General features: G+C 41.0%; 1 protein-coding gene and 1 long non-coding RNA gene across 2 annotated transcripts; one reads left to right on the top strand and one right to left on the bottom strand.

Moving 5' to 3' along the window:
• Positions 1 to 2,429: 2,429 nt before the first annotated feature.
• Positions 2,430 to 5,889, top strand: LOC123759066 (uncharacterized). Its single transcript, XM_069324829.1, has 3 exons — positions 2,430 to 2,535; positions 4,752 to 5,759; positions 5,800 to 5,889. Exons 1-3 carry the CDS (start codon positions 2,524 to 2,526, stop codon positions 5,887 to 5,889), a joined length of 1,110 nt encoding a protein of 369 aa, XP_069180930.1. The 5' UTR covers positions 2,430 to 2,523.
• A 76-nt stretch (positions 5,890 to 5,965) lies between these two features.
• Positions 5,966 to 6,958, bottom strand: LOC138364877 (uncharacterized). Its single transcript, XR_011228534.1, has 2 exons — positions 6,826 to 6,958; positions 5,966 to 6,084 (listed from the first exon to the last, which is right to left on the bottom strand). It is a non-coding gene; the product is annotated as an uncharacterized lncRNA (long non-coding RNA).
• Between the last annotated feature and the right edge of the window lie 5,904 nt (positions 6,959 to 12,862).

Raw genomic sequence — 12,862 nt, 5'->3', positions numbered from 1 at the left:
TATATATATATACTGCCGTACTGCTATATATATCTAGAATATATATATATATCTCGGAGGCTATTGTATATATATATATATATATATATATATATATATATATATATATATATATATATATATATATATATATATATATATATATATATATATATATATATATAATATTCGTGTGTGTTAACCTCCGACACCTTAAGAGTTCTGTCGAGACTGACAAATGTTGTTACGTTATTCCTGAATAATAACAGTTGTTATAACAGCTTTAACAACCCGCTAACTGCTCACCATGGAAGACCAATTTACAGACACCATTTCATATTTTCAAGATTTCTCGGAGGCTATTGTATTAAATTTACAAATTTTAGAATTCATATATCCTCGATTTATTTTTTATATGATTTAAGTTGCAAAGTTTAGGTCATTGAATTTGAATTTGACATTAGAAGCACCTTCTGAAATGCTAAATATTATATATTTATTGGCATATTTATCGGGATATCTAGAATTGTTAGATATATTAAGATTAGGTTAAGGTAGAATGTTAGGCTTGCTTAAGGTAAATTACGATAGGCTATTTTAGCTTAAGTTAAATTAGATTAGAATAGATTAGATTAGGTTTGTCAAACCATGTCAGGTTAGGTTAGTAGTTAATTTGTGTTATTAGGTATGGTTGAGCAGTAACTAAAGGAAGTCACTGTTCTGTAATTAGCAGGCGATGAGTCACAATAATGCACAATCGACTTGAGAATGGTCCAGGACGGACCGAAACGTCGTCGTCCCTTCACCTTCTAGTGTGTGGTCTGGTCTTCTGTAATTATTTTGCCGAAATTTGGATCTTAGACACAGCGCTAAGGGTCACTCAGGGCGCCTCAATGCCGTTACTGGCGCAAGATACACAGGTTTGGTTACAAAGCTGCGTCATCCTGTATTAAAATGCTGCAGTGCTATAAGGATTCGTATCTTACGCATTCTCTAGTTCCTATTTTAGTTTAGTTCATTTATTACACAATCCCATACCCATCCTGCGAGTGATAGTGCACCCCCTACCCATCCTGTGAGTGGTAGTGCACCCCATACCCATCCTGTAAGAGGTAGTACGTGAATCCCATACCCATCCTGTGAACGGTAGCGTACTTCATACCCATCCTGTGAACGGTAGCGTACTTCATACCCATCCTGTGAACGGTAGCGTACTTCATACCCATCCTGTGAACGGTAGCGTACTTCATACCCATCCTGTGAACGGTAGCGTACTTCATACCCATCCTGTGAACGGTAGCGTACTTCATACCCATCCTGTGAACGGTAGCGTACTTCATACCCATCCTGTGAACGGTAGCGTACTTCATACCCATCCTGTGAACGGTAGCGTACTTCATACCCATCCTGTGAACGGTAGCGTACTTCATACCCATCCTGTGAGCGGTATTGGACCCATTACCCATTCTGTGAGTGGTAGTGCACCCCATACCCGGCCTGTGAGCGGTAGTGGATCCGTTACCCATCCTGAAATCGGTAGTGAACGTTATACCCATGCTGTGAGCAGTAGTGAGCCCGATACCCATCCTGTGAGCGGTAGTAGACCAATTACTCATCCTTCAAACGCTAGTGAATCTTGTACCCATCCTGTGAGCGGTAGTGGAGTTATAGAACAGATTAAACGAACTTAGGGGTTCTGAACGCTTGTAATGAGCATTTATTGGACTGTTTTGTATTTATTATTAATTATTTATTATTATTTATATAATTAATTATATATTTTTATTTATTAAGCTGTGTATCTAAGGACAGAAAAGTTGACGCGGCTTTAAATGAAAGGAAATGATACCAACTGACACCACCAATCATAAGCTTCGCAATTTCCAACGCATTATTCACAGAGAATTGGCGGACAGTGAGACATTTACAAAAAAAACATGAATAATGTCATGAATGAAGCCATACGGACTGTGAATTTTGGCCGAACGCGAAGCCTAAACCACAGACAGTTCACCCTGTTGTATGTGGATAATGAAGCATTGTAACGCACTAGATCGTGAAATACAAATTTCCATGTCGCAGAAAGGAAAAATGATGTCACATGAACTGGTTGAAAGATAACAATGAATGGGAAGGGAAGGGGGTCGAGGTGCAGTTTTCATGACGGATATCAAGAACGATTCCCTCAAGTACCCAACACAAAGATGGAATAAACTATAGTGACGTAATAGTCTGACTGTATTCAAAGCCAGTAAACCCCCGCGCCTCCTACATAACACAACCAAAATACTTCCCCTACACACACTACAGGCCAAAGAAAGCTCCATTACCTGGCATGAAACTGCTAAATGACACGTCGTACCCCCTTGACGTCAATGCTGGACCAGACTCAATATAATACTCGCCACACACACACACACACATCCTTCACCCTAGGCCCCTGCAGGAGGGTTTTTGCGAGTGGTGGAAGGCGTATATAACTAGGAGCGAGTGTTGCAGCCTGCAGACAGGGCTCGTCCGCCGCGCCGAGCACATCTCTCCACTATGAGACCCAAGGTACGACTGATTCCTTTGGCCGCGTTCACCCGCATTTTAATGTTATGTTCGCTAAAATGAGTTATTATTGTGAATAATCTAATTTTTCCGCTGGCCCCTCATTATTTATGGCAAATAGTTTGCAGGAACTGATGTAGGTGTTTATTCTAGTCCTCCCATGCAGTTGTCCGCTATGAGAAACATAATAATTTAAATGTTAACAACCTATATGTTTCTGTGGCACGTATGGTCTCGCATGAAGCATTTGTGTACCACTGTGGCACATGTGTACCTGTGTAGCACATGTGGTCTCTGGGGCTCATGTGTACCTCTGGCACAAGTGGTCTATGAGGCTCCTATTTACCACTGTTGCACATGTAGTTTCTGAGGCTTTTGTGTACTACTGTGGCACATGTGTACTTGTGTAGCACATGTGATCTCTGAGGCTCCTGTGTACCTCTGTAGCACATGTGGTCTCTGGGGCTCCTGTGTACCTCTGTGGCACATGTGGTCTCTGAGGCTCCTGTGTACCCGGGTGTTGTGTGTTTAGTGACACCAGACAAAGGTGTACTAGGCTACAGTTCTCCACGTGAACGATATCAAGTTTTATGACGTACTTGTGTTGCAATGTTGCACACTGCTGTGAGCGGTAGTGTTATCATGGGTGTTGTTATCATGGGTAGTGACAGCGTAAACATTGCTAGTGAAAAATAGTGATGGTGTAGACATAGGCGTTAAGAATAATGGTGATTTTAAACATGAATACATTAACATAGATGATGTGTCACCATGAGTGACACATAAATACGTTAACATAGGTGATGTGTCACTATGGGAATACATTGACATTGATCTAACGGCAAGTTAGCCTCATTAACACAATGGTGTGCATGTATTCAGGAAAATTAGCAGTGCTTTACTAGTATATACACGTGAAATAATGTTTTATTCATGCTCTATACAATACATTGTATGTATTAAAAGGCGTTACGTAGCAGGTAAAGCCATTTTTGTAATATGTAAATCCACTTCCTTCGCTAAGCGATTCGTTATTGTCATTATGACGTTTCTTGTGTACATAACTCGCTGACTTTTTGTGTAAACTGGATTATAAATGTATAACAGTTAATGAATATTTTGTATTTAATTGCGTTATATGACGCTGGATTAACATTGTGTGGTGTTGAGACGTGTTGTTGTTGTGATGCCTGTGTTGAGCGGTGTGTTGCTGCACCCAGTATTTTCCTGACAATGTCTGTGGGAAAGTTTAGGTCTAGATCTTCATACCCCACCTGCAATCTCTGTTGCGTTATAATTATTTTTTTTCAACTGTCAGAGTTCTCTCTCGATTTTGACTTTTAAGTTGTGGATGGAGGTGGCTTCTACAACCTTTTCTTTCAGTACATTTCACTTGTTGACCATCCGTACTGCTTATGAGTATTTCCTTACATTTCTTCGACCTTTTTTTTTTTTGCGTTTCCAGCTTCCGGTTGTCCCCTCGTTCTACTTTATCTTTTTTTTTTTTGAGATATATACAAGAGTTGTTACATTCTTGTACAGCCACTAGTACGCGTAGCGTTTCGGGCAAGTCCTTAATCCTATGGTCCCTGGAATACGATCCCCGCCGCGAAGAATCGTTTTTTCATCCAAGTACACATTTTACTGTTGCGTTAAACAGAGGCTACAGTTAAGGAATTGCGCCCAGTAAATCCTCCCCGGCCAGGATACGAACCTATGACATAGCGCTCGCGGAACGCCAGGCGAGTGTCTTACCACTACACCACGGAGACTGTTGGATCTCACTTTAAAGAGGCTGTTCTTGGCCACCTTGTCAATTTCCCAGCAGTATTTTGTAAGTTCCTATCCTCATAGCTCTGGCTGTATCTATGTATTTACGTATGTAGGTTAGCTTAGCATTTTAAAAGCACCGAATCACCTTCTGTGGTTGAGTGTTCAATAAACCCTTGAACTATATGTTTAACACTTCTCTAACCCTGTCCATGGAGGACAGAAGAAAATGTATATATGCTGGTTAGCATTGTAAATGTGTGGCCACGTCTGAGGTAGAAAATAATAATAATAAAAAAAAACTGAGTGTAGAATGCCGCAGTCTTCATATTATATGGAGCCACGAATTGTTGAAAGGTTGTGTGCCGTGATGTTATGTAATAAGGCGTTGAGATGTAATATGATGTTATGCAATTAGATAACCCCGTTCAAATGTGGTTGTATTGCAGGTAGCGGTGTTGGTGTTGGTGGCGGCGGTGGCATGGGTGGCCCAGGCGGCTGTGGCCACCACGGCAGATGACACAGAGGTGCCAGTAGCCACCAAAGCAGACACAGAGGTGCCAGTGGCCCCCGAAGCAGACGACACAGAGGTGACAGTGGCCACCAAGGCAGATGAAACAAATGCAACAGAGACCACCGAAGCAGACAAATCCGAGACGGCGGGAGAGTCCCCGGAGGAGGAAGAGACGAAACGAGACAAGAGGCAGTTCTTCCCATTCTTTTACCCTTCGTGGGAGGGGCCTGCTCCATACTGGAGCGACCCCCGTGCTTTCTGGCCCAGTCGAGGATTTAGTGGAAGGTTCCGCGGAGATCTGGCATCGGCTCCTTCTGAACCTTCTGCCCGACTTCCTGATATTGTGGACACATCGCCTAATTCTCCAGTCAGCCTTTCCAGGCCTGGTCAATACGCTCCTGGATGGAACCTACGAGATTTCTACCAGTATTACTACCCACACCGCCCTTACTCTTTCCCAGTACCTTACTATGCCCCCCGCTTCCAATACGGCCAAATACAGTCACCTTATGATTGTATATATCCATTTCCCCATCGACATTCCCCCGAGACATCAGCGCCATTCCAAAGAGGGCAGCTGGATACTTTGGGAAGCGGGCAAGCACAGCCTGGTCCTTCAGGAGTCAACAGCGGCATACAGGGCCCACCTCTGAGCTCTGGTTTCCCCTCAGATTTCTCTTCCACACAATTACAGTCACAGACAATTCCAGGGATCATTAGAGACTCAAGTGCAGCTCCTCCCTTACCAGGCTCATTCCAGGGTCAGTCTCCTGGAACTGGATTTGACACCAGTAGCTTCCCAGCTAGTGGCCGCCCTGATCCGGGAAGCCAGTTTGGGGGAGGAGGAAGTACCTTCGCCACCAGCCTTCCTGGTGCATCAATAGGCGGGCAAAGCCCTCCATTTGGCGGAGGCGTCGTGGGAGCTGGTAGCAGTGCACCTGGAGTAGAAGGCAGTCAATTTGGTGGAAGTGGTTTCTTTGGAGGAAGTGGTTCATTTGGTGGAGAAAGTGGTTCATTTGGTGGAGGAGGCAGTTCATTTGGTGGAAATGGAAGCCCAGTTGGTGGAGACATAAGTGGTGGTGGCATAGGAGCAGGTGTCGGCGGAATTGGTGAAGGCAATCAATTTAGTGGAGGACCTGGTTCCTTTGGTGGAGGAAGTGGTTTCTTTGGAGGAAATGGAAGCCCAGTTGGCGGAGACATAAGTGGTGGTGGCATAGGAGCAGGTGTCGGCGGAATAGGTGGAGAAAGCAGTCAATTTGGTGGAGGACCTGGTTCCTTTGGTGGAGGAAGTGGTTTCTTTGGAGGAAATGGAAGCCCAGTTGGCGGAGACATAAGTGGTGGTGGCATAGGAGCAGGTGTCGGCGGAATTGGTGGAGAAGGCAGTCAATTTAGTGGAGGACCTGGTTCCTTTGGTGGAGGAAGTGGAGTTTCTGGTGGTGAAGCCAGTCAATTTAGTGGAGGACCTGGTTCCTTTGGTGGAGGAAGTGGAGTTTCTGGTGGAGACGCCAGTCAATTTAGTGGAGGACCTGGTTCCTTTGGTGGAGGAAGTGGAGTGTCTGGTGGAGACACCAGTCAATTTAGTGGAGGAGCTGGTTCCTTTGGTGGAGGAAGTGGAGTTTCTGGTGGAGACGCCAGTCAATTTAGTGGAGGACCTGGTTCCTTTGGTGGAGGAAGTGGAGTTTCTGGTGGTGAAGCCAGTCAATTTAGTGGAGGACCTGGTTCCTTTGGTGGAGGAAGTGGAGTTTCTGGTGGAGACGCCAGTCAATTTAGTGGAGGACCTGGTTCCTTTGGTGGAGGAAGTGGAGTGTCTGGTGGAGACACCAGTCAATTTAGTGGGGGACCTGGTTCCTTTGGTGGAGGAAGTGGAGTTTCTGGTGGAAACACCAGTCAATTTAGTGGAGGAAGTGGAGTGTCTGGTGGAGACACCAGTCAATTTAGTGGAGGAGCTGGTTCCTTTGGTGGAGGAAGTGGAGTTTCTGGTGGAGACACCAGTCAATTTAGTGGAGGACCTGGTTCCTTTGGTGGAGGAAGTGGTTTCTTTGGAGGAAGTGGTTCATTTGGAGGAAATGGAAGCCCAGTTGGCGGAGACATAAGTGGTGGTGGCATAGGAGCAGGTGCCGGCGGAATTGGTGGAGAAGGCAGTCAATTTGGTGGAGGAGCTGGTTCCTTTGGTGGAGGAAGTGGTGTTTCTGGTGGAGACACCGGTTCATTTGGTGGAATAAGCAGCTCATTTGGTGGACAAAGGTCTCCAGACAGTGCTGGATTTGGTGTTGATTTACCCTCTGGTAACAACAAGACGCCGTTTGGAGAAAACTCTCTGGGTGGATCCGAGAACACCTTCCGCCCAGCTTCCTCCCTGGGTGCTTCTCTTGGCTATGGCAATGATGTCAAAATTCGTGACACACAAGCTGCAACACAGTTGGTGAAGGAGCACAAAAAGGCAGATGTTAATGTCATTTCTTGAGACGTTTCCCACTTTCTTCTTATCTAGCACAATTTATCACCTAATACTCTGACTTTTTTTTTGGTCATTTCTTGTTATGCCTTTTATCATAGTGATGTTCTTGTGAGTAAACTATGCCATCAATATTTAATAATTACAGTATATTTTTATGATTTAGCACAGCGAGAAGATATGGAAGCATTAACTATACAGTCTAAATTATTGCACTGAAATACCTGCTAGTTTTATACTCTTTCTTAAGATGAAATTTTGCACCATTTTTCCTTTAAAACTCTACCAAGTTATCGTGTGTTTCATTCCCACCTGCCGCCTTGCTTAACAGTAATGTCTGATCCATACAACTGTTATAGTACGAACCCACCAAATAAACCACTTAAACAACTGGGCAATTGAAAACCAGTTGTAACAAAGACATACTACTGAAGTGAGGGCTACCTGTTGATAGCAATTCAAATTCAAAATTTCTATCTTAAGTTACAATTATAGATACTGTATATTGAGTAGCAAACATTTTAACTCTTATACTGCTGCAATGGAAGATATGGAGGTGATTTTCTCCTGTGTGCAAATACTGTAACTACAGTATATGCAATTGATCCCTTTGGGCACAATGTTAACAGGTGTCCGTTATGCTCATACTGCTTGACTGAAACGTCGACACTTCCTTGATTTTCTGATGTGTGGGTTGAGTCCTAATTCTCAGTCACAATATTGTGACTTCTTGTCTACATGTTTTTTTTTTTTTTTTTTGAGATATATACAAGAGTTGTTACATTCATGTACAGCCACTAGTACGCGTAGCGTTTCGGGCAGGTCCCTGGAATACGATCCCCTGCCGCGAAGAATCGTTTGAATGTTCATATGTTCTGCTAAGCATATACACAACAGCAATCTGAAGTGTGATCTAGAATACAGTACCATGATGGACTGGAGGCTGTAACGCCGTCATCTCTTCTATCAAGCCAACACAGCTCATCTTGTGGAAACCCAAGAGGATGCCAGAATAACACTTGTTCTAACAAGGCATCGCAGAGCTCATATTTAATTTAATTTTAATTTCTATTGTTGGGACAGAATGACTGGACTTATACTAAGGTATCCTTCAGCCAACTCTGAGCTTTTCCAGGATACACCCCCATAACAATTAGCAAATTCCTGGGAACCTATTTTACTGCTAGGTGAACAGAAATATCAAGGGGGAAAGGAAATGTGCCCAACTGTTTCTGTCTTGTCCTGGGACTGAACCTGGGTTCGTCACTGGCAAGCCAGGAAAGTAGATCACTGTGCTAAAGGCACCTGGAAATCTAACATATACTGTATTGCCAGACAACGCAAACTAACCCTGGCAACTTCTACGTACCTATATCTACATATATTAAAAGGCAACAAATTCCAGCTTATATCCTGCAACTAAACAGTTTGCAGTGTTGTACTACTCCCAGTGATAAGCCTATGGAATACTGTAATTCAACTGACAAAGCATCTGACGCAAGGACAATATTTAACTATATGATAGAACTGGGAAAATTCAACATATAAAATCAAATGAGGAACTCCTCGGCAGCAGCTGTAATCTCGCTCTCCCCATCCCGGCTGCTGGTGAGTAATTATTGAAAGAAGGCGCCAAGCTGGGAAGACTGTGTAGCACACGGCTGCTAAGTGATGAAAGCCATTAGACAATATACACTCTCAAAAAATGACTGCGGATCTTTGTTACATGACCTGAGAACCCAAGAATAAAGGAAACTTGTAAAAGGTTTATTGCCCAGACAAGTACAGTTCCTGTTTATACCCACCCAAATTCACATGCATTTATGGCCCTGCTATTCTGGTTCATTATATGGATAATGGTTAAGACTAGATCTTGTTTGTAGTTTATCGGGTAATTAAATGGTTGCAAGATGCAGAGGTATGTTTAGCCTGTGCTTGAAACAGGCCAGAGATCTCGCATCCATTATATAACATAAAAATTTGTTACATAAATTAACAGCCCTGTTTCTAGACCAGCATTTATCTAGGCCTTTCCTAAATCTGAACTTATCCAATTGTTATCCATTGTTCCATGTTCAATTTTGTATTGATATATTACAGTACTGTATTTAAAACTTTATACCTTTTCCCTTTGTATACACTTTCCTCCATTTACCGGGTTCAATCATGTCACCCCTTATTCTTCATCTTTTTACAGTATAAATAAGCTTTTTTTATATCGTTCTACTTAATTCTTACATTGATTCAATAGCCATCTGCAATTTCTTTCTGTGCTTCAATCAATATCTGCAATTTCCTCCTGTGCTCAAAATGCCACATAAAAATTTTCCCATTTTATTTGTTAACTAAATTCAGATATGTAGTACAGTACTGCACTTTTAAATAACTGTACCATTTAGAGGCTAAATAGAAGTTTCTAATTTCTGGAATTAACTTTATCCTATTTTGCATATATTCAAGTGAATTTATGTCCATTATATGGTACAGATACCAAAACTAAACTGCATAACCTAAATGGGACCTAAGCAAAATAAAGCGACAAATAACATTAGATGTCTTACTACAAACACTTCTAGAAATAAATCGCATTACCCTATTTGTTTTATTCTGTACATTTCCGCATTGATCTTTTGACTTAAGATCCCTACTAACTCTCGACTCCCAGATCATTTTCACATTTAGATTTTGCAATGTCAGCATAGTCCAGTAGATATCTGATAACTTATAAATAGCCAAGCTCAGAACCTTACATTTTTCAGCCTTAAACGGCATCTGCCAATTTTTCATCCATTTTAAAAACCTATTTAGATCATCTTTTAGTTATTTTTTTTATTTTTCTTAATTGAGTTCCCTTCCTATTTTTGTGTTATCTGCAAATGTCAATACTCATTCATGTGTCCAAATCGTGTATATACAATACAGTATATAGTAAACAACAGAGGGCTACTGGACAGAGCCTTGAGGCATTCCACACAACTTTTTCCCATGCAGACTTGATTTTATTTATGCTAACTCCCTGCTTTCTGTGAAATGACTAAATCCTAAAAGATCCCTCCCCCCCCCCATTGCCATTGGCCTTTAAATTTCTTCTCGGTAGTCCAGTCAATTCGTTCTCGACTCACAATCGAGAATTTCAGGTTCGAATTGCGGTGGGACAGAAATAGTTGGGAGCATATCCTATCACCTAATGCCGCTGTTCATCTAGCAGGAAGTAGGTACTCATGAATTAGTCAGCTTATTGTGGGGTTGCATCCTGGAGAGGTGTCAGAAATTTGACCTGCGGGGGAAGGGGGGGGAAGAACCTTGATATAAAACTAACGTGCATGAATACACTCTGGCTGCCTGTCCCCGAACACAATGCATTATTAATTATGAATTATTGTTAGTCTTCTGAGATACAAAGTTTCAAAGTCTTTGCTAAAGCCAAGGTATACAATATCAAAATCCTGTATGCTACCAACTGCTTGAAATACTGTATACTGGAAAATAACGCAAATACTGTAAATGACTTGTGTGTTTATCGACTCTAGCAATTTTTCTACAACAGCTGCCAAGTTAGTTAAACAATACAGTAGTCTGATAAGTGATCAGCCGTCTCTTCATAAAACTGGAACCATATTTGAAACCCTCCACAATTTTGGTACTCGGCCCAACTAATGATTTATTAAAAATAAAAGAAAAGGGGTTCAACAAGTTGTTCCTTGCATTCTTTAAGAACCCTGATTTGGCCTTGGGGACCTGTTGGCCTTTCATTTGCATACCTGTATAAACAACTTCCTCCCTGGTAACCACTAGTTAACCTGTCTGTCCTTTTCTCCACCATAAAGTTCTCTAGTGAATGCAAAATACTGTACTTGCCCGAAACGCTGCGCGTGCTAGTGGCTTTACAAGACTGTAATTACCATAATTGTATCCTCACATTCCTTATGTACATTCTTGTATATGCCTAAATAAATAAAATAAATAAATAAATACTTATTAAAAATGGCACCCATTTCTTTGTCATTAGCAGTTACCTGACCCCAACTCATTTTTCAATGGCTCTGTTCTCCCTAATCTTTGTTTAATACACAGTACTGTATCTGAAAAAAAAACTTTAGAATTGCTTTGCCTTCCCTGCTATATATACATAAAAATATATATACCCTGTATATATATATATTTTTTTACATTCCTTCCTGGGCACTTTTTTTTTTATTCTAGGTTCCTAAATTTACTGATACCCAAGTACTGTATTTTCCTTAGTTTACCCTCACGACCTCAAATATTTGGCCAACTAAATGTGCAGTGACCTATGGATAACAGCAACTACTTGATGATTTGAGACACATGCACAGACATCGAGATGCAAGCTTTTCGTATTTGAAGTTACTCTGTTCCTTGCAGATTCTCCATGTTAAATTTAACAAATATAACCATTGTTAAATTTAACTTAGGATAACTATTGATATGCATATGCGTATAAACAAATGCATATTTTAACTTTTAGCTCAAGCGCATATTCACTTCCTTTTTTACTTAAAAACGCTAAAGCTATTAGGATAAATACTTCAATCACTTATGGCATATACAATTATAATATTCAGAATTAATACACATTGCGACAAGATAATTTATCTCTTGTCCAGGAAGAAGAGGTGAATAGCTAGGCTGTGACTGGCTGGTCAGTGGATAGGAACTGGACAGGACAGATTTGTGTACAGTTAAGTGACTCGTCAGGGAATAGCACATGCTTGTAGATACACGAGCCACCTCTTTGGTTCCAAGCATGGAGGTACAAGTATGCTACAGTTCAGCATGATACTTCTTTAACCCCTAAACTGCTCAGCATAAGGGGCAAGGAAGCGAAAAATATTCGAATTAGGTAAAAATTACTTTAAAATGCTAAACAAATCTCCAACTTATTGGCTTCAGCATCATGAAACTTTCATCAAAATATTTTCAGAAATTGATTTTAGACAATTTTTTTTTAAATAGAAGAACGTTTTGTTGATATTTGTTGAACAGCTCCCATTAACCTTGAATCAAAGCATCTTTGCAAAAAAGTTAGCAGATATACAGAAAATGCAACAATATAATTGGAATTTCACTATCAAAAACATAAAAAAGGAAAACTGATAGAAATTATAGACCAGAATTTCTAAATAATGTGGTAGCAAAGACAAAAGAAAACGCAATCACACTGAAAGAGCTGTATCATTTAAAAATAAGAACGACCGACGATACTGAACAATCGATTTGAATTCAGGACAGCAAAACCATACGCAATGAACCTACTGAATTTTTACAAGTTATTAAGATCATAAAAGTGAAAATAGTTAGGCTGATTCCATATAATTGGACTTTCAAAAATCATTCAACCAAATACCACACCAGATTGTCATGGAGGCTTGAGCACATGGAAAGAGTAACTGGACAAATATTGAAGTGCGTGAAGGATTTCCTAACATGCAAGAAGAGAGCATTGATTAGAGGGTACATAACTAGAGAAACATCATTAGTGGGTTCCAACATGGTTTAGTTCTAACTGTGGGAACCGACCTGTGAGATTTATATTTATTTAATTTATATGAATATATATTTACGTTAAT

The sequence above is a fragment of the Procambarus clarkii genome, chromosome 15, assembly GCF_040958095.1.
Source record: "Procambarus clarkii isolate CNS0578487 chromosome 15, FALCON_Pclarkii_2.0, whole genome shotgun sequence".
NCBI classification, from domain to species: Eukaryota; Metazoa; Arthropoda; class Malacostraca; order Decapoda; family Cambaridae; genus Procambarus; species Procambarus clarkii.
This window is presented reverse-complemented; position numbering and strand designations above follow the sequence as displayed.